Genomic DNA, 17,677 nt, shown 5'->3' on the forward strand with positions numbered 1-17,677 from the left:
CAGCTATTCTAATATAAATATCCCATGCAGTTCATTTATAGAACTACATGGTAAGCAGGTTTTATACAGAATAGAAGTAAATATTTAGTTTTTTAAAGCGGTGAATTGGCAATTTCCTTAAATTTATTGAATCAAAAGTTTTATATGATTCTTTCTATATAATATTCAGCAATACAAAAAAGCACGTCACTTAGGATTTCTCTCTTGGTTTGTATTAACAATTCTCTTACTCACAAACTACTCTTTTTTTTATAAACCTGCTCCTTACTCATGTTCACGTACATTTTCTCCTTTTCTGAAGTGTGTCTCGGCCTGATAAGGTCTTTTTCCCGCCGGCCAACTGGAAAATGACCAAGCCTCTCAGCCAGGAGCAGGACATCGGCCCTGCAGTGGAACACATCTATGAGGTATTTCCTTCTTGTAGTGTGCTCAGACTCATGTAGGAAGAAGGCTTAAGCCAGCTTTAGTTGTGAGACATTTAGTTGTGGTTGAGGGTCGCGGGCCAGTGCCGTCTTCAGCTGTGTCTTTGGGCATTTCACTTCACTAATAACTGCATAACTGTCCACGTAAAACCTCTGTCGTCCAGGTAGAACAGAGATGGCACAATCTGTCACCCATTTACAACTCCTTCGATCCTTAAACCTCAACCAAAACAAATCAGAATGTTAATGTTTTGAAATGTTTTATAGCCATTGTTGCCATTGTCAGTGAATTAAACCTACAAACTAAGAACTTGCTTCAGCAGTAACGTGCAACATGAAACATTGAATAACCCTAAAATAGGCCAAAATACAACATATATAGTACATTACTTATTGCTGCAGTGTAGTGCTGTGAGAGGCTTGTCAGGCTTTTGTAGCACAACACAAATATAAAGCACTAGTATTCTAAACTTGAGACATTGTGCATTTCTTTTAGCTGGTGAACAACGGCCCCAGTCGCATCAGCCACACCATCCTGAAGCTGCACTGTCCCCTGAGAGTCCCGGGACACTCTCTGCTTTACCCTGTGGAGTTCTTCACCGAGGGCCCCATCAACTGCACCTCCGACTACAGCATGAACGCACAGAACCTCATGGTAAGAGCCGCAGCAAGTCGTAGTTTGGTAATGGTTATTGTTATCTGACGGAAATTACATTTTTATAGCAAAGACTGTGGCATTATTAAATCAAAATGTTAAAAAAATGAATGAACTACTTCTTATTTTCAGCAATAATCCACTTCATTCATACATATTCTCTTTTATGAAGGCATCAGTCATCGTATTTCCATCTCAACTAATACAAATAATACTGTAATTGCTGACTAATCGACTTTGATGGACCACGATTTGTTCTGTGGTTTTCTTTCTAAAGAAGCATTTTGGATCCACGCTACTAAAAAAGTTTTGTTCTTCACTAACAACAGCGTTTAATCCCTTTGAGTGTAGAAGCTGCCCAGATCTGTGGGTTCACATGAGGAAAACCTGACTCAGTGACGGTCTAAGCTCCCTCTGATGCGTGGTTACGTTTGATTAGCCGTCAGCTCTCCTCTGAAGTGCTCCACGCCCTCGTCCCGCTCCTCTGCTCCACCCAAGACACTCGCTCCACCCGGGTTTTGAACTCCCGATCCCCCCGTGTGATCCCCGCCGTTTAATGGGCCGCCTCACAGCAGAAACACAACTATCTACTGCAAATGTGTTCAACTGACTAGAGTTTTAAAGTAGTATAGAAGTATTCTTTTGATTTTATTGGGCGTTGATGGTTTACTTCTGAATTTAAGACGTGATTATTTATTTCTATGCTGAGATTTTAGAGCATTTCACCTTCACTTTCTCATCCGCAGAGAGAAAAAGCTGATTTTTCGAACTCAAAGCTAAATATTTTCTGACTTTGAGCCTTTGTAAATCAAATCATGAGACTGAAAAACATCTTCTCGACACTGGTCAAATCAAATCAAATCAAATCAAATCAATTTATTTTTGTAAGGCCCAAAATCACAACAACAGTTGCCTCTGAGGGCCACAGGGAGAAATGAATCAACAATGTCTGTGGTGGCGATGGAGTCAGACAATGTCACTGGTGACTACATGCTGGTTTTTATATGATTTGATTGTTTGTCCATGATGATCAAATGTCTCTTTTCATTTTAAAATACAATTAACTTAATTGTGGTATTGAAATATTGATTGTAACGCAGTTGTTGGTTTGGAGCTATGCAAAATTAGAGCATAAAAAACTGTTAATAAAGGCGTATTGCTGATTACGAATACAAATAAAATAAACATGCCACAAACAGTCTTTGAAATAGGAGTATGAAGAGATATTTGTATAGTGTTTATTTTACAGTTCATTCATATTTTTTGCAATATTTGATCCTTAACCAAGACATTAGGCATGTTTTATCTGTTTGAATGAAATAAAAGTGTCAGAATAACATCATCGGGATAATAAAATGAACTAAAGACATATATTTGTTGTCAATATAGCCCAGCCCTACTTAAAAACATACTGTAAATGAACATAAACCTCATAAAAGAATGTTCTATTTGAACTCTCCTCCGAAACGACTCAAATCAATACAAACATTTGATCTCTGGAGACATTTGAACTAGATCTTTGGAGCGTTGTGAGCCAGTTTTCAGCGCAGTTGCTTGTGTTTACGTCCCGTGCAGCCTGACAGATGTTGCTCGGGGCCGTTACGGGGTCGTCTTATCTCCGCTCGGGTCCTATGTTTTCTCTTTCCCGGGCGAGTTAGACCGAGTTTCCACGGGAAGCGGTGCCACTGCTGCTCACATGCTTCTGATTAATGGAAACACGCCTCCAGGTCATGCTAACATTAGGAGCTGTATTGATGGCATCAGAGTGAGAGCGAGACGTCCCGGCTTTTTCTGTGAAGCCACCATACCTCAAAGCTCATAAAAGAAGTTACATTAGTTTAGTTACATTAGTCTGAAATTATTGTCCTTGTTCAGTTCAAATACAACCAAAAATGTATAGAGCAGTGACTAAAATCAATATAACAACACAGTCTTGCATTCATATCAATAAAAATACAATGATTAAAGAAATTAATCATATGTTTATTGAGGGGAAACTAAATGCTGCCAATGTTCACTAAAGGGCTTGGCATTTTCTCCTCATCTTGCATTTTTTTGGTAATTTTTTATTTGATTTTGTCTTAAAAAAAATGGCTTTCAATATTTATTTCCTGAACATAAGCAATGCAAGACTTGTAATATTGTCTAATTTCTTCCTTTTAAAATGTAAACTCTGCTCCGAACCACAAGGATTGTCTGTGACCCTCTCGATTAACCATACCAAATGACTGAATCTTGATTTAAATGTGATTAATTGCGCAGCACTTGTTCAAAAGCGCTCTGCAATCTCAACAGTGTTTTTTATTATATATTTTTTATTTCCAAACATTTCTGAATCAATTTCACACCATTAACCACACATTTCCCTGCTTGACTTTTTATTCCAGATCCAGCGCGCGGCCACAGAATCTCCGCTCCTGGCTCTGAAAGGCGGCGACCATCGCATCGAGAAGAGAGACGTCCACAAGAACCAGCTTTCTCATTTGACTAACCTGGTAAGAAGCTCTCCAGCGCCTTTCATTTCTATAAATAAGGCCACACCAATCGACACCAGGTAATGTAATGCAATCTGCCGTTATTCGATTAGTTAAACTGTGTGAGAATGAGAAGCCTCACTTCACAGGTTAAGCTAAATTCACTTAAATGCTCAAAGCTAGTGTTAAATCTACTGCGTTGTCCGGAAACTAAAAGTGTTTCGCCCGGTCGCTTCGTGTTGCTCCCGCGATGCTGTAATTACGTTGTGATGTCATTAAAATCCGGGGGTCACAGGGTGCAGGGCGGTTCCGTTTTGGTCATTAACGTTAAAAGGTTGTGTGAAGAGGCGTGGCGAGAGAGAAGGAGACTGGGGGGTCTTGATACTGTCGTTCTCACAAGCAATTAAGGCATGAATATGGCCTTAATTGCTTGTGAGAACGACAGCATCAAGACCAAGTGCATTTAACTGATGTAAATAAGAGTGTTTTGTTTACTTACCATTAGTATTAATATTATTTAGTCTTATGCTAGCTATTTTTACTTTATTTTATCATTATTTTATTTTTATCTTTTTATTTTATTATTATTATTTTTTTCTTCTTATCTTATATACTGAAGAACCATTTTAACTCCACAAATGACGTCAGGCGAATATTATTTTTAGAATTGCTAGTGAAAAAGGATTTTACAACAAAACTCAACCAGAAAAAAAATCTACACAGCTGCGACGAAATGCATTAAAGGGGCAACGAACCAGTCGTAGAAAACAACAGAAAAATACTTCCTTCTTAATACAACAGGTCGTTCCGCTTTGTGGTCAGTTGGGATGAAATAGAACAGCCTTTTCTCATCCTGAAATATCATATAAATTACAGGTTTGCAATACATAAATTGCTCACAAATTAGATGAAAACAGCATACAGAGGCCTGTTTTTGTCTCAAATGTCCGCATGCACAAACATCCGGATTACACGCATCAATCTCTACATAATAAACATCTTCTCTGACTTTGAAACTATAGATTCTTTATGAAGCGGTGACGTCACGTGACTTCAGCCCAGCACCATTACCTCTCACACTGGTCCTATTGATCCGCCCTCTGTCCCGCAGCTGCAGGTGCCGCCCCGCTCTGTGCCTCCCGCTGTGGGATACCTGCCCCGGGCCAAAAGAACTCTTTGTCCGAGCGCCTGTCGCTGCCTAACTGTGCTCGTTTATCAAGCGTGTCCAATGACATGTCGGGATAAAGGAGGTCTTTCTTGATTTCGGCCGAGTGTCTGCGCTTTTTATTTAGTGAGGTGGGAAAAGCTCGAACAGAAATCCCTCTTTGTGCTGAGAGAGTGCAGCGGGTAATGGATCAGTGACGCCGGGCGAGCAGGTCGCAGCCGCGCTTTGAAGAGGTGGACGCGCAACACAAGCAGTGCAATATAGTCACAGTTTGGGGATTGTTAGTTGTGCGCTTGGTCGCTCTGTAAATGAAGGAATTATTCCCCCCGTCTGTGGTGTGGGAGGTCACAGGTTCAGTTCCCCAATGTGCAACCAAATACTTCAGCCGTAGTTTTACTGCTCTCACGGCTGGTTTTTCTGTGCTCAAATATATAACGCATTCAGGATCCTTGTATAATGCCATTATCGTGACTTATTTAGAGCGCATTGTAATGTTTGTACCACTGAATGGAGCTTTGATGACTTTTAATGTAACAGAAGTTGAGTTTATTTACAAAATCTTCTTTAGTAATCTGCAATTTATTGAGTTGTGCAACAGAAAGCCACCATAATTTTAACATGTTGCAAAGAACTGACGCCTATATAATTGTTATGCTATTGTTTTCAAATCACAACTCTTTCCCTGAACCCTTAACGTAGTGTTTTGTGTTTGAGATTGGGCGCTGGGCAGTTGCACATATTGATTTGTGATTGATTTTGAAGTCGCTTGTATGTATAGTTTGATTAAGATCGTATCGAACAGTCAGATTTCTCACAATGATACTGTCAGATTATACCCAAGTACAAGCCCGTTTTGTTTTGTTGCAGCAACCGAGTAAACCGCGTCATAGACCAGAATCCTTTGCTCCATTGCAGGGATAAAAGTTGCATATCTACAATTCCTCTACTAAATATTGCAATACATATGGTACAGTGACATGTGTATAGTTACTTTCCTACAGTATTCTGGACCTCGGCTCTTGTCCTCGTCAAAGAGTGTGACAAAAGTACTTTCCGGAATGTGAAAACGAGCGATTGCGTGGCTCTTTATTTGTTTTGTCTTTCTGGACCACATAATCCCTTCAGAGGGGCTGTGTTGGTCTGAGGGTCTTGCCCCAAGCCCTCCTGCCCCGTTTGCCCCTCTCCTCCTCCTGCTGTCCCGGGACATGAATGAGACATCAGAGAGAGGAAGTGCTCTGATACGCTCTCTGTCTGCTGCAGTGCCCACATTAAGTCTGTCTAAGCCTGAAGTCTAAAGGAACTGGGCGGGTCCTGCACTGAAGGAATGTCTACTGTATCTTTAAAAAATGTAGATTTGTTTTAAAATATTTCTTCATACTTTAAATTCAATATTTTATAAGTTTGTCTTGCCACAATTAACATGTTCTCTCATAACTTTCATGAAAACAAAACAGTTCAGTTCTGCTAAATGAATAATCTAGTCATAGCTATTTAAGATTTTGTTATATTATATGTATTTATTGTATGTAACGCTTTTACTCTATGTCTTTGCATATGATGTTTTTAACCATATTATTACTGTCATCATTACTTCACTCAAGGTTGTATTTTTATTGATTCATGCATATTTGAGTGAGTCTGTGTCCACTCTTTACTGTTTTTATGATTATTCCAAACATCCAAACTCAAAGTTATACCCGTAGAGTTAAAATATGTCAGCTAGGCATTTTTAAAAACATATAATGCAGCTTGTTACTGTGAAATGTCATTATAAACAAGAAGTCAATGGACCTGTTTCATTATAAAGCCGATTAGATTAAAACAATTTAACATAAAATAACAACGACAATAAAAAAGGGCAGGACCAGCGAGAACACAAAATGAGTAAAGAATACAATTTAAAATCAAAGAGTCACAGAAAAGAAGGGATAAATCCAAAAATTGTGGTTTACAATGGACAAAATGTAAAGTAATGATCTACCTACGCTTTAGTTTAATACCACATACCTGCAAAACAAGTACGATATGTCTTCTTCAAATGAATAAGCACAAATTGAATTCATTTCGTGTACATTTTATGACTCTTTCCATGCGGGCAACACTTCATCACCGATGTGCGCCCAAAGGAACGCCACAAACCTCACACTTTGGGGTGGTCTTCTTCCAGCATCAGATTTGAAAGCATTTGACTGTTTATTCAAATGTGATGGAGCAACTTCCCTTAAAATGCCGGATTAAGTGCATTCAAGTCTGAAGTACAATCGTCGGGTTTTGTGGCGGTGCATTTACAGTCTCATGACATTCCTCCAGACTTAATTCGAAGCAGGCTGCGGAGCACGGATCATAACATTGAGCTCTTTGTTGTATTTATTGAACCTACAACATGAACACGACTCTTTCACCACATTTGACTTTTATGTTTTTTATCTTGCAATCGCATCCCACTTTCATCCATGCGTTCCTGGATTGCAGTGGTTTTTAATCGTTTGTATATGTAGGTTACAGCGATGGTATGCTGGCTTTTATGTGGTTTTTTTTATCCTTTAAGACCTGGTTTAGTTCTGTTCTAGTCCTAGTTTCGTCTGCCTTTAGACCTAGAGAAGTCGTTTTTGTACCGCAGTTCATTCCTAGACAAGATATGATTTAGTCAATGAATCTTGTTTTGCTCCGTCTGCTTGAGAAATGCCTATATTTGGGTAACCAGTCTGCTTAACTTGGTCAAAACCCAGACTAAAACAGGTGTAAACCACAAAACCAAAAAGTTGTACCACCAGAAGAAGTTTAAACTTGTGTTTGAGCATCATAAAGTATAATGTTGTGTCTTAATCAAAAGTTTCAGTAATCTTGCATATTAACTGGATCTAGACCAGGACTATCATTCCAGGGGTGAACTAAGTCTAAACCACATTTTATGCAGCTTCAGGGTGCGTTCTAGTTTGGTCCTGGTTTGAGCTAGTTTTAGTTTGAAAATGGACTTGGTTTGGTCCTGTTTTAATCCTGGTTTGGTCCTGTTTTAGCCCTGATTTGGTCCTGTTTTAACCCTGGTTTGGTCCCGTTTTAGCCCTGGTTTGGTTCTGTTTTTGCCTTGGTTTGGTTCTGTTTTAGCCCTGGTTTGCTCCTGTTTTAGCCCTGGTTTGGTTCTGTTTTAGCCATGGTTTGGTCCTGTTTTAGCCCTGATTTGGTCCTGTTTTAACCCTGGTTTGGTCCCGTTTTAGCCCTGGTTTGGTTCTGTTTTTGCCTTGGTTTGGTTCTGTTTTAGCCCTGGTTTGCTCCTGTTTTAGCCCTAATTTGGTCCTGTTTTAGCTCTGGTTTGGTCCTGTTTTAGCCCTAGTTTGGTCCTGGTTTAGCCCTGGTTTGGTTCCGTTTTAGCTCTAGTTTGCTCCTGTTTTAGCCCTGGTTTGCTCCCGTTTTAGCCCTGGTTTGCTCCCGTTTTAGCCCTGGTTTGGTTTAGTTTAGCTGTACTTATTTAAACAAAGAACACCCACATAAACCACAGCAAAGACAACGCAACTCAAAACATCAAAATCTTTCTTTCCCCAATGAAAATGTGACTTAACCAGGACTAAACTAGGTCTAAACCAGGATTAAACGATCCTAAAATAACCCAACGACTTTGTCAAAGTACCACCAGTGGAAGTAAAGTTTGAGGACTGTATAGTAGGATTTATTCCATACATTACATATTTCTTTGTGTTTTCAGTCGTATTCGAACGTGGAGTGCTGGACGCTGCAGTGCGACGTGGGTCTTCTGGAGCGAGGGACCACGGCCATCCTCAAAGTGCGCTCTCGAGTCTGGGCCGAGACCTTCATGGAGGTGTGTGGGAATCAACTGAACTTTTTGCCTCGTACAGAGCGGCTTTTGTGAGGCGCATGTGTTTCCATCAGATGACAAAGGCCAAAGCAAAGCGCATGTGTCTGAGGAGGAAAAAAAGAGTTTCCAACTGGCTTCTGTGTATTTTCTCATGTCAAAGTTTGACAGAATACAACTACTCAGTGTTCTGAAGACATAAGAAGTAGAACAGTAACAAAGCAAAGCCAAGAGGATGAATAATAGAAAAAGGAATGTCTGCATTGGCTTTGTTAAGATGCTCTATATTATGTGACAGCTTCAACAACCACGACAAAAAAGTATCCACTGCAAAATGTATTTAAGTACAAATAACACACAAAAAAATGGCTTCTACTCACAGATAATCTAGTATGAATTAAAAACGAATAAATAAAACTAAAAACCTAAGCAACAAATGGACATTTCAACCCTATGTATCGTTTTATGCATCTCATCTTTTATAATCTCACTCCCTGATTATTACAGTGACAATGATAACTTGTACATAGAAGAATGACTTCAACACAGGCCGTGAACATATTCAATGGATGAAATATACTTCTTTACCAAGTGTAATACTTTAACACGTCTCAAAGGAAATCGCACCCTTTTACACCCCTGTACTATACTGTAATTGCTTTTCTGGGTGTTGCTCAAGCGATAAATATAATAGGAAAAAAGAGGTCCAATAATTTGCTGAGGAAGGGAAATGTACTTTCTTCCTGTTACAAGCGTCTTTGCCAGCGCTCCAGTCACTTCTGTTTTTCTTTCTTCATTTATTAACTCCACCAGGCTAATCTCAGTCCCCTCCCGCTGATGCTGCAGCAGCACAAACACAGTGTGAATGCATGAAAAGTCATTAACTCAGTCATGGGATCGGAATCTGGACGTGTTTCAAGTGTGTGTGTCGCCATCTAGTGTCTCCCCTGAGCACTGCATGTTTAATCTACTTCATGTTGGATCGGCTTCATGTTGGATCTGCTCATGTTGGATCTGCTCGTGTTGAATCTACTTCATGTTGAATCTGCTTCATGTTGAATCTGCTTCATGTTGGATCTGCTCATGTTGGATCTGCTCATGTTGGATCTGCTCGTGTTGAATCTACTTCATGTTGAATCTGCTTCATGTTGAATCTGCTTCATGTTGAATCTGCTTCATGTTGGATCTGCTTCATGTTGGATCTGCTTCATGTTGGATCTGCTTCATGTTGGATCTGCTTCATGTTGGATCTGCTTCATGTTGGATCTGCTTCATGTTGGATCTGCTTCATGTTGGATCTGCTTCATGTTGAATCTGCTCATGTTGGATCTGCTTCATGTTGGATCTGCTCATGTTGGATCTGCTCATGTTGGATCTGCTTCATGTTGGATCTGCTTCATGTTGGATCTGCTTCATGTTGAATCTGCTTCATGTTGGATCTGCTTCATGTTGAATCTGCTTCATGTTGGATCTGCTTCATGTTGGATCTGCTTCATGTTGGATCTGCTTCATGTTGGATCTGCTTCATGTTGAATCTGCTCATGTTGGATCTGCTTCATGTTGGATCTGCTCATGTTGGATCTGCTCATGTTGGATCTGCTCATGTTGGATCTGCTTCATGTTGGATCTGCTCATGTTGGATCTGCTTCATGTTGAATCTGCTTCATGTTGAATCTGCTTCATGTTGAATCTGCTTCATGTTGGATCTGCTTCATGTTGGATCTGCTTCATGTTGGATCTGCTTCATGTTGGATCTGCTTCATGTTGAATCTGCTCATGTTGGATCTGCTTCATGTTGGATCTGCTCATGTTGGATCTGCTCATGTTGGATCTGCTTCATGTTGGATCTGCTTCATGTTGGATCTGCTCATGTTGGATCTGCTTCATGTTGGATCTGCTTCATGTTGAATCTGCTCATGTTGGATCTGCTTCATGTTGGATCTGCTCATGTTGGATCTGCTCATGTTGGATCTGCTTCATGTTGGATCTGCTTCATGTTGAATCTGCTCATGTTGGATCTGCTTCATGTTGGATCTGCTCATGTTGAATCTGCTTCATGTTGGATCTGCTTCATGTTGGATCTGCTTCATGTTGGATCTGCTTCATGTTGGATCTGCTTCATGTTAAATCTGCTTCATGTTGAATCTGCTTCATGTTAAATCTGCTTCATGTTGAATCTGCTTCATGTTGAATCTGCTTCATGTTGGATCTGCTTCATGTTGGATCTGCTCATGTTGAATCTGCTTCATGTTCCAGAGGCCCTATAAGCAGTATGTGCTGGAGTGTTTGGCCCGCTACAGCGTGGAGAGAATGCCCTATGCCATCCTGCCCAAACATGCTCCCAGTGGACACAAAAAGGTATGTGTTTTTCTGTTTTTATTATTTATTATTTTAATATTTTACTAAGTTATTTTCCTTTTTGGGTGATAATAAAAACATAATGTAGTGAATTATAAAGATGTCTGAGTCATACAGTTCAATATGTGTTACTTATTTTTGTGCTAAACCTAAAACAGGACCAAAAATGGACTGAACCAGGACTAAACTGGGACAAAAACTGGACAAAAACTGGACTAAAACTGGACTAAAACTGGGACTAAAACTGGGACCAAAAACTGGACTAAAACGGGTCTAAAACGGGACCAAAACTGGACAAAAACTGGACTAAAACTGGACTAAAACTAGATTAAAACTAGACTAAAATGGGACTAAAACAGGACTAAAACCGGTCTAAAACGGGTCCAAAACGGGACAAAAGAGTTATTTTGGTAGTTGCAAACGTCAAAATATATTTCTAATCCTGCAGTTTAGACCTCTTCAGACATGTTCTGAAGTCATTCTTAGCAGTTTATATTTCCCTCTTCTCCTAAAGGTAAATACTCCTGGACGTGTTTAAAATGTGCATCGTGAACTCAATAATCATGCAGCCATATACAAAATATTAAAAAGTCTCAGTAATTAAGTATTTATAATAATTTGCTGCACTGAGATAAAGCAAAGGATTGTGGTTTATGTAGTCTAAAGGTTTTTATTTTGGCCAAATAAACCGAATAAACAGTGTAATAACCGTCCTTCTTCCATCCTCCTGCAGGTGGCGACTCCCGTGGTCTGGAACAAGCCTGACATTGAAAACTCTGTTCCTCTTTGGATCATTATCCTGGCTGTTTTAGTTGGATTACTTCTGCTGGCGCTGCTCATTTACATCCTCTACAAGGTCAGTCCTGCTCCAAGTGGAAACACACACAACATTACGGCTCATTTCCCTTTAAACTTTGCAGTAAAACGTGTCCTCCTTTAATCCTGCAGTTGGGTTTCTTCAAGCGATCGGTCCCATACGGCACGGCGATGGAGAAGGCGCAGCTCAAACCCCAGGCCGCTTCAGAGGCCTAAAAACCACCATCCCTGGCCTTATGATTGCAATGAACTGAAGTATTATGAGCGCGAGAGGGAAAGAAGAAGAGAGACCACTGGAACTCCATTGTGCTGCACTAAACAACAATCCAAAGTTCTCCAAACCAAATGAATGTTCTTTTCCATGTTGTTATTTATGTTTTTATTGCATTTGGGACTTTTTTTTGAATCTGTGCCAACGAAAAACGATGTAGAAGTGACTGAAGAACTGTACTTCACTGTCTTGGCGCGTTGGAGGATTCCAGAAGGAGCCTGTGACGTCCTTTTCCAGTTTTGCCGGGACGTTTTTATCTGCCTTTGGTGCTTGAACTGCCGTGTCCGCTGTCACGAGTCACTGTGGGCGCACAGGAGACAGATCGGGACACTATAGCGCTGTAAACTTAAGAGTTGTGTGTTCTTTAACGTCAGATACTCAGGTTGGTGGACGGTCGAGGCGGAGTTGGACTCGAAAAGGAAATCTACTGATGTTAGACCCAAAGACTCCTTCCTTTTGAGATCTGGACTCTGGTCTGTGTTCACGGATCTGTTTGGAGTCCCGTTCAGTGCAAACGTCCGACTGGGAAGAGACTGGAACCGTCCCTGAGAACCACCTGAGAACCTCATTTAAGGCTTGAAGCGGAGCGGGAGCAGCTCCACTCCTGGTTCAAATGCACAAGAAACTGTTAGTGCAGGAGTTTTAGTCGTGGAATAAGAATGAGAGCCAAATACGTGACAATCAGGAGCAGCGCTGTAGCATTGAGCTTTAAGCAGAGCATCAGCCGCGCTCAGGAGCTCACAGCGGGTCATGTCAGGACGCGCTCACACTGGGGCCACTTTCAGGCTGATGTAGGCGTATTCTAGTCCGGGTTTAGTCCGGGTTTAGTCTGGGTTTAGTCCTGGTTTAGTCTCAGTGTTGATGTGGTGCAAGTGTGAGCGCAGTCTAAGTCGCCCACTGAGCGAAACGAGTCCCGTGTTTTTAAAAGATGCTCAGCTACGTAATCATTTTGAATTAGATTATTTTTTTGTTAGTGTCTGCCACAAGCTCATGAAGTCGGCTGCGGCTGTGCTTGGATTTTAAAGATGCACTGATACCGATACCGATGTCGATATCTGTGCCGATACTGGGGGGGGGGGGGAATGGAGCGAGTATCGATTCACCATCTGCCAATACTGATCCGATACTTCCAGATGTCTCACAATGTTCTGCTGTTGAAGTAGTTTTAAGTAAAGTAGCCTGGTATTGGTCAATATCAGGAGCTACTCAAAAGCATATATTGATATCTGTATCGGTGCATCTCTACCTAATGTCACACAGTACGGCATTAAAGTTCGCCATCTCCTTGGAGACGAGCAGAGATTACTGTGGAGATCTTTCACCTGTAGTAGTGAAATGAACGCTAGATCGTATACTTGTAATGCCGTACTGTGGAACATTCCAGGCACATCGTCATGGAGACAACCCTTCATCAGAAAAGTTATGTAGAACCACATTCAAGTCACCAAAAGCTTCCAGGGACAAAGCTTTGAGTTGGTCCCGTAGAATAATGTGTGCCTTTTTGTAAATACTGTCAGCAGGTCGTGTGTGTGACGAGTTCAGATGTGTGAGCGGTGTATTTATGAATGTGTGAGTCCGAGTGGCCTTCCCAGAGCTGCTGCGTCCAGAGCTGCTCAGAGCTGCTGCGTCCAGAGCTGCTGCGTCCAGAGCTGCGTCCAGAGCTGCTCAGAGCTGCTGCGTCCAGAGCTGCTGCGTCCAGAGCTGCTCAGAGCTGCTGTGTCCAGCCCTCCACACATCCAGAGCGACTTTGTACCTCAGACTGAGCTGGTGGAGCGGCTCTGGGAATGAGATGTTTGAAAGTGCAATATTTATAATTCTTCCTCTTGGTTGTTACAGTGCGTTTGAGTTTGATTTTGACTGTGTGGTTTGTGCTTTCACTTACTGTACTCTCACCCAGCAGCAGGAGTGCCATAGTTACTACTAAGATTTCACACGTTTGAGCACATTTCTGGAACACTTTCTCCTCTGATTCCCCAGACTGACTCCAAACACCACCATTTTAGCAGAATGTGCCTGTAAACAAACTACTATTGGACAAACATGTATTTGTCTCTAGTTTGACTGTTTCATCCACAAGAGTAAGATCTGCTCCAGTTACTTCAGGAGAAAGCACTGGTTTATCTTTGTTCACATTGTAGCCCATTTTCTATTTCTCTGACTTAAAAAAGAAGTTGTACATATTTATGACAAGGAGAGTAACTAATTAGTTGTGAATTTCTCACCCCATATTGGGGACCACATTGTTGGGGATAAAATGGGTTCTTTGGAAGTCAGTTATTTTCTGTTTGTTTAATAAAGTATTTCCATTTTTATTTGACTGTGTTCTGGTTCTTATCAGGTGAAAATAATTTATTTAGAAAATTCATATCAAATTACAAATATGCCACTTAGTGGAACTGTAGCAAAAGCACTGACAAAGTACTTGTATATACATTATATACATTATATATATATATATATATATATATATATATATATATATATATAAATATATATATAAATATATATATATATATATATATATATAAATATATATATATATATATATATATATATATATATATATATATATAAAAATAAATATATATATATATATTTATATATATATATATATATATAAATATATATATATATATATATATATATATATATATATATATATATATATATATATATATATATATATATATATATATATATATATAAATATAAATATATATATATATATATATATATATATAAATATATATATATTTATATATATATATATATTTATATATATATATATAAATATATATATATATATATTTATATATATATATATTTATATATATATAAATATATATATATATATATATATATATATATATATATATATATATATATATATATATATTTATATATATTTATATATAAATATATATATTTATATATAAATATATATATATATATATTTATATATATTTATATATAAATATATATATTTATATATAAATATATATATATATATATTTATATATATTTATATATAAATATATATATTTATATATATATATATATTTATATATATTTATATATAAATATATATATTTATATATAAATATATATATATATATATATTTATATATATTTATATATAAATATATATATTTATATATAAATATATATATATATATATATATATATATATATATATATATATATATATGTGGGTGTAGAATGTCTCATTCAACAGATGCAAAAAGTATAATCTAGATATGTTAAAACTATGAATATTACATTTTAGAATATTTACATTTTACCTTTTGCATTAAAGCCACATGTGGATTTGTACATGTGTATTTGTACACACATGAGTAAAGTAACATCACAGGAGTCACATGTCCTCATGTCCTCATCATCTGCTTCAGTTTGAATAAATCCATATGAAAAAGTCCATCCACAGTCGTCTTCTGTAAAAGTCTAGCTCTCGATGGTTCTGTAAAAGTCTAGCTCTCGATGGTTCTGTAAAAGTCTAGCTCTCGATGGTTCTGTAAAAGTCTAGCTCTCGATGGTTCTGGACAGCTGAGTGAGTTTGCGCTGGCCGTCGATGACCTTCAGGTTCAGGATGTAGTGTCGGATGTTGCTGGGCGTCCTCAGGGGATGACCATGTTCTGAGTCTGAAGCAGAGAAGTCATGATTTCAGCTTCAATCATTCAATTCAACAAGCACAAGGAGACAGAATCCTCCTCACATGTAGATATTCGATTAGCAGGTCCATCTAGAAACATCCGGTCTGCTAAGCCTCTCTGTGGAGACGAAGGCACTGGAAACACACACGTCACTATTGAAGTACTCTAAAGCAGCATGTATAAGTATAAGTATACGTCATGTGCAGTAAACCTACCATACGGCTGACTCCTGCATCCTCGCACTATCTTCATCGTCTTGGCAATCATGCACTAAAAACATACAAAAGTATTTATATTTTAGAGAAACTATCAACAACACGTCACTGGATCTTACCATTTTCTCAAAGTTGACCAGTTTGTCGACGTAGTTCGGATTCCCTTCGTGGATGAATGTCATATCTGGATTAAAAACACCATGATTTTAAAAACAGATCCTCTTTTAAAATATAATATATGTTTCTTGGACTTGCCTTTGAGGAGCAGAGGCATGAAGGGGATGTACGGAGGACTGAGTTTAGCCACGGCCAGTCTGTACGCTCTGTGGTTACGGGACGGGTTCTGACAATCACACCAATTCCATTAGAACCTCAATATTTCTATCTGCAAACAGGACAGGACTATAACATGACCAAAACGGGACCAAAACGGGACCAAACTGGGACTAAAACAGGACCAAAACAAGGACTAAAACGGGACAAAACCGGGTCTAAAACGGGACTAGAACAGGACCAAAAAGGGACTAAACCGGGACTAAACTGGGACAAAACAGGATCAAAACGGGACAAAACCAGGTCTAAAACGGGACCAAACTGGGACTAAAACAGGACCAAAAAGGGACTAAACTGGGACTAAACTGGGACAAAACAGGACTAAAACAGGGTCTAAAACAGGACCAAAACAGAACCAAAACAGGACCAAAACAGGGACTAAAACGGGACCAAAACGGGACCAAAACAGGTCTAAAACGGGACTAAAACGGGACTAAAACCGGGTCTAAAACCGGGTCTAAAACGGGACCAAAACGGGACTAAAACAGGTCTAAAACAGGTCTAAACCAGGTCTAAACCAGGTCTAAACCGGGACCAAACCGGGTCTAAAACGGGACCAAAACGGGACTAAAACAGGTCAAAACCAGGTCTAAACCAGGTCTAAACCGGGACCAAACCTCAATATTACTATCTACAAACGAACTATACGCATCAATGTTTAACATAAAAGTGGCGCTCACCATTAATCTTTCATACTGGCAGTAAACTCTTTTTATTTTGCTGGGTATTCGCTGTAATCACAAAACGTCATTATTAGTGGATTCTTTGACACGTCTGACATGTTTTAACGGCTTTTACCTCCCATGTTTTGTGAAGTCTTTGCACAGAGCTGTTATTCAAGCCAAACATAACGGCAAAAAATGAATTCAGGTTCCTCTGCTCTTTCAATCTGCAAAAAACAGAAAAACACAGGTCATATTAGACGTTGAAACCCACAAAAGTCTTAATATTCCTTCATCAAACTGAGGAACAGGAGGAATGTTGTTATGAGAGAGGAAACATCATGATTTGTCAGTGTCACATGGTCGAGGCTTATGTCGTAGTTTCTTACACTGCTGCGATCTTGATGAACTTCTTGAGCAAAACGGCGCGTTTGACCAGGTCCTCGCACAGGCACAGCTCGGTCACCACCCAGTACTGGACCTCGTTGAAGCGCCGCACGCACCGCTCCAGGTTCGCCGTGATGGACCCGTGGAATTTGTGCCGACCGAAGACGTAGTAAACCAGCTCGACCTGCGAAGAGACGGACAATGAGCGGGTGTCGCATTCGAGAGGTAGAAGTACACGTTATTGGAAGATTCAATTTGTCTGCAGAATACTTTTACACGTTTGAGCATTGAAATGAACAGAAAAAGTCTGGTTTAAGAAGTTTAAAAACACAGAGGAGCTTCATGGATGGTGGAGGTGGGGGTGGAGCTGGAGTGGAGCTGGAGCTGGAGGGGGGAATAAACTAAATATGAAGGATTTCTGTCGCGTGTGAATGAAATAA

The 17,677-nt window shown here is 39.4% G+C and overlaps 2 protein-coding genes across 2 annotated transcripts in view; one reads left to right on the forward strand and one right to left on the reverse strand.

Moving 5' to 3' along the window:
* itga5 (integrin, alpha 5 (fibronectin receptor, alpha polypeptide)) overlaps positions 1 to 14,284 on the forward strand; it is a 70,161-nt gene extending 55,877 nt beyond the window's left edge. Inside the window, exons 24-30 of the mRNA XM_072449246.1 lie at positions 302 to 407; positions 919 to 1,077; positions 3,465 to 3,572; positions 8,417 to 8,530; positions 10,781 to 10,882; positions 11,616 to 11,738; positions 11,831 to 14,284. Of these exons, the coding sequence (XP_072305347.1) occupies positions 302 to 407; positions 919 to 1,077; positions 3,465 to 3,572; positions 8,417 to 8,530; positions 10,781 to 10,882; positions 11,616 to 11,738; positions 11,831 to 11,914 (796 nt within the window). The 3' untranslated portion in view covers positions 11,915 to 14,284. The remainder of the gene's footprint in view (positions 1 to 301; positions 408 to 918; positions 1,078 to 3,464; positions 3,573 to 8,416; positions 8,531 to 10,780; positions 10,883 to 11,615; positions 11,739 to 11,830) is intronic.
* Positions 14,285 to 15,479: 1,195 nt separating this feature from the next.
* Positions 15,480 to 17,677, reverse strand: part of rapgef3 (Rap guanine nucleotide exchange factor (GEF) 3) — a 30,059-nt gene continuing 27,861 nt past the window's right edge. The window contains exons 20-27 of the mRNA XM_072449247.1: positions 17,240 to 17,421; positions 16,987 to 17,077; positions 16,869 to 16,919; positions 16,111 to 16,198; positions 15,975 to 16,039; positions 15,856 to 15,910; positions 15,703 to 15,774; positions 15,480 to 15,628 (exon numbers count right to left, since the gene is read on the reverse strand). Of these exons, the coding sequence (XP_072305348.1) occupies positions 15,510 to 15,628; positions 15,703 to 15,774; positions 15,856 to 15,910; positions 15,975 to 16,039; positions 16,111 to 16,198; positions 16,869 to 16,919; positions 16,987 to 17,077; positions 17,240 to 17,421 (723 nt within the window). The 3' untranslated portion in view covers positions 15,480 to 15,509. The remainder of the gene's footprint in view (positions 15,629 to 15,702; positions 15,775 to 15,855; positions 15,911 to 15,974; positions 16,040 to 16,110; positions 16,199 to 16,868; positions 16,920 to 16,986; positions 17,078 to 17,239; positions 17,422 to 17,677) is intronic.

The sequence above is a fragment of the Eucyclogobius newberryi genome, unplaced genomic scaffold, assembly GCF_026437365.1.
Source record: "Eucyclogobius newberryi isolate DKJ021-1_F unplaced genomic scaffold, fEucNew1.0.hap1 SCAF_17, whole genome shotgun sequence".
In the NCBI taxonomy this organism is placed as follows: domain Eukaryota; kingdom Metazoa; phylum Chordata; class Actinopteri; order Gobiiformes; family Gobiidae; genus Eucyclogobius; species Eucyclogobius newberryi.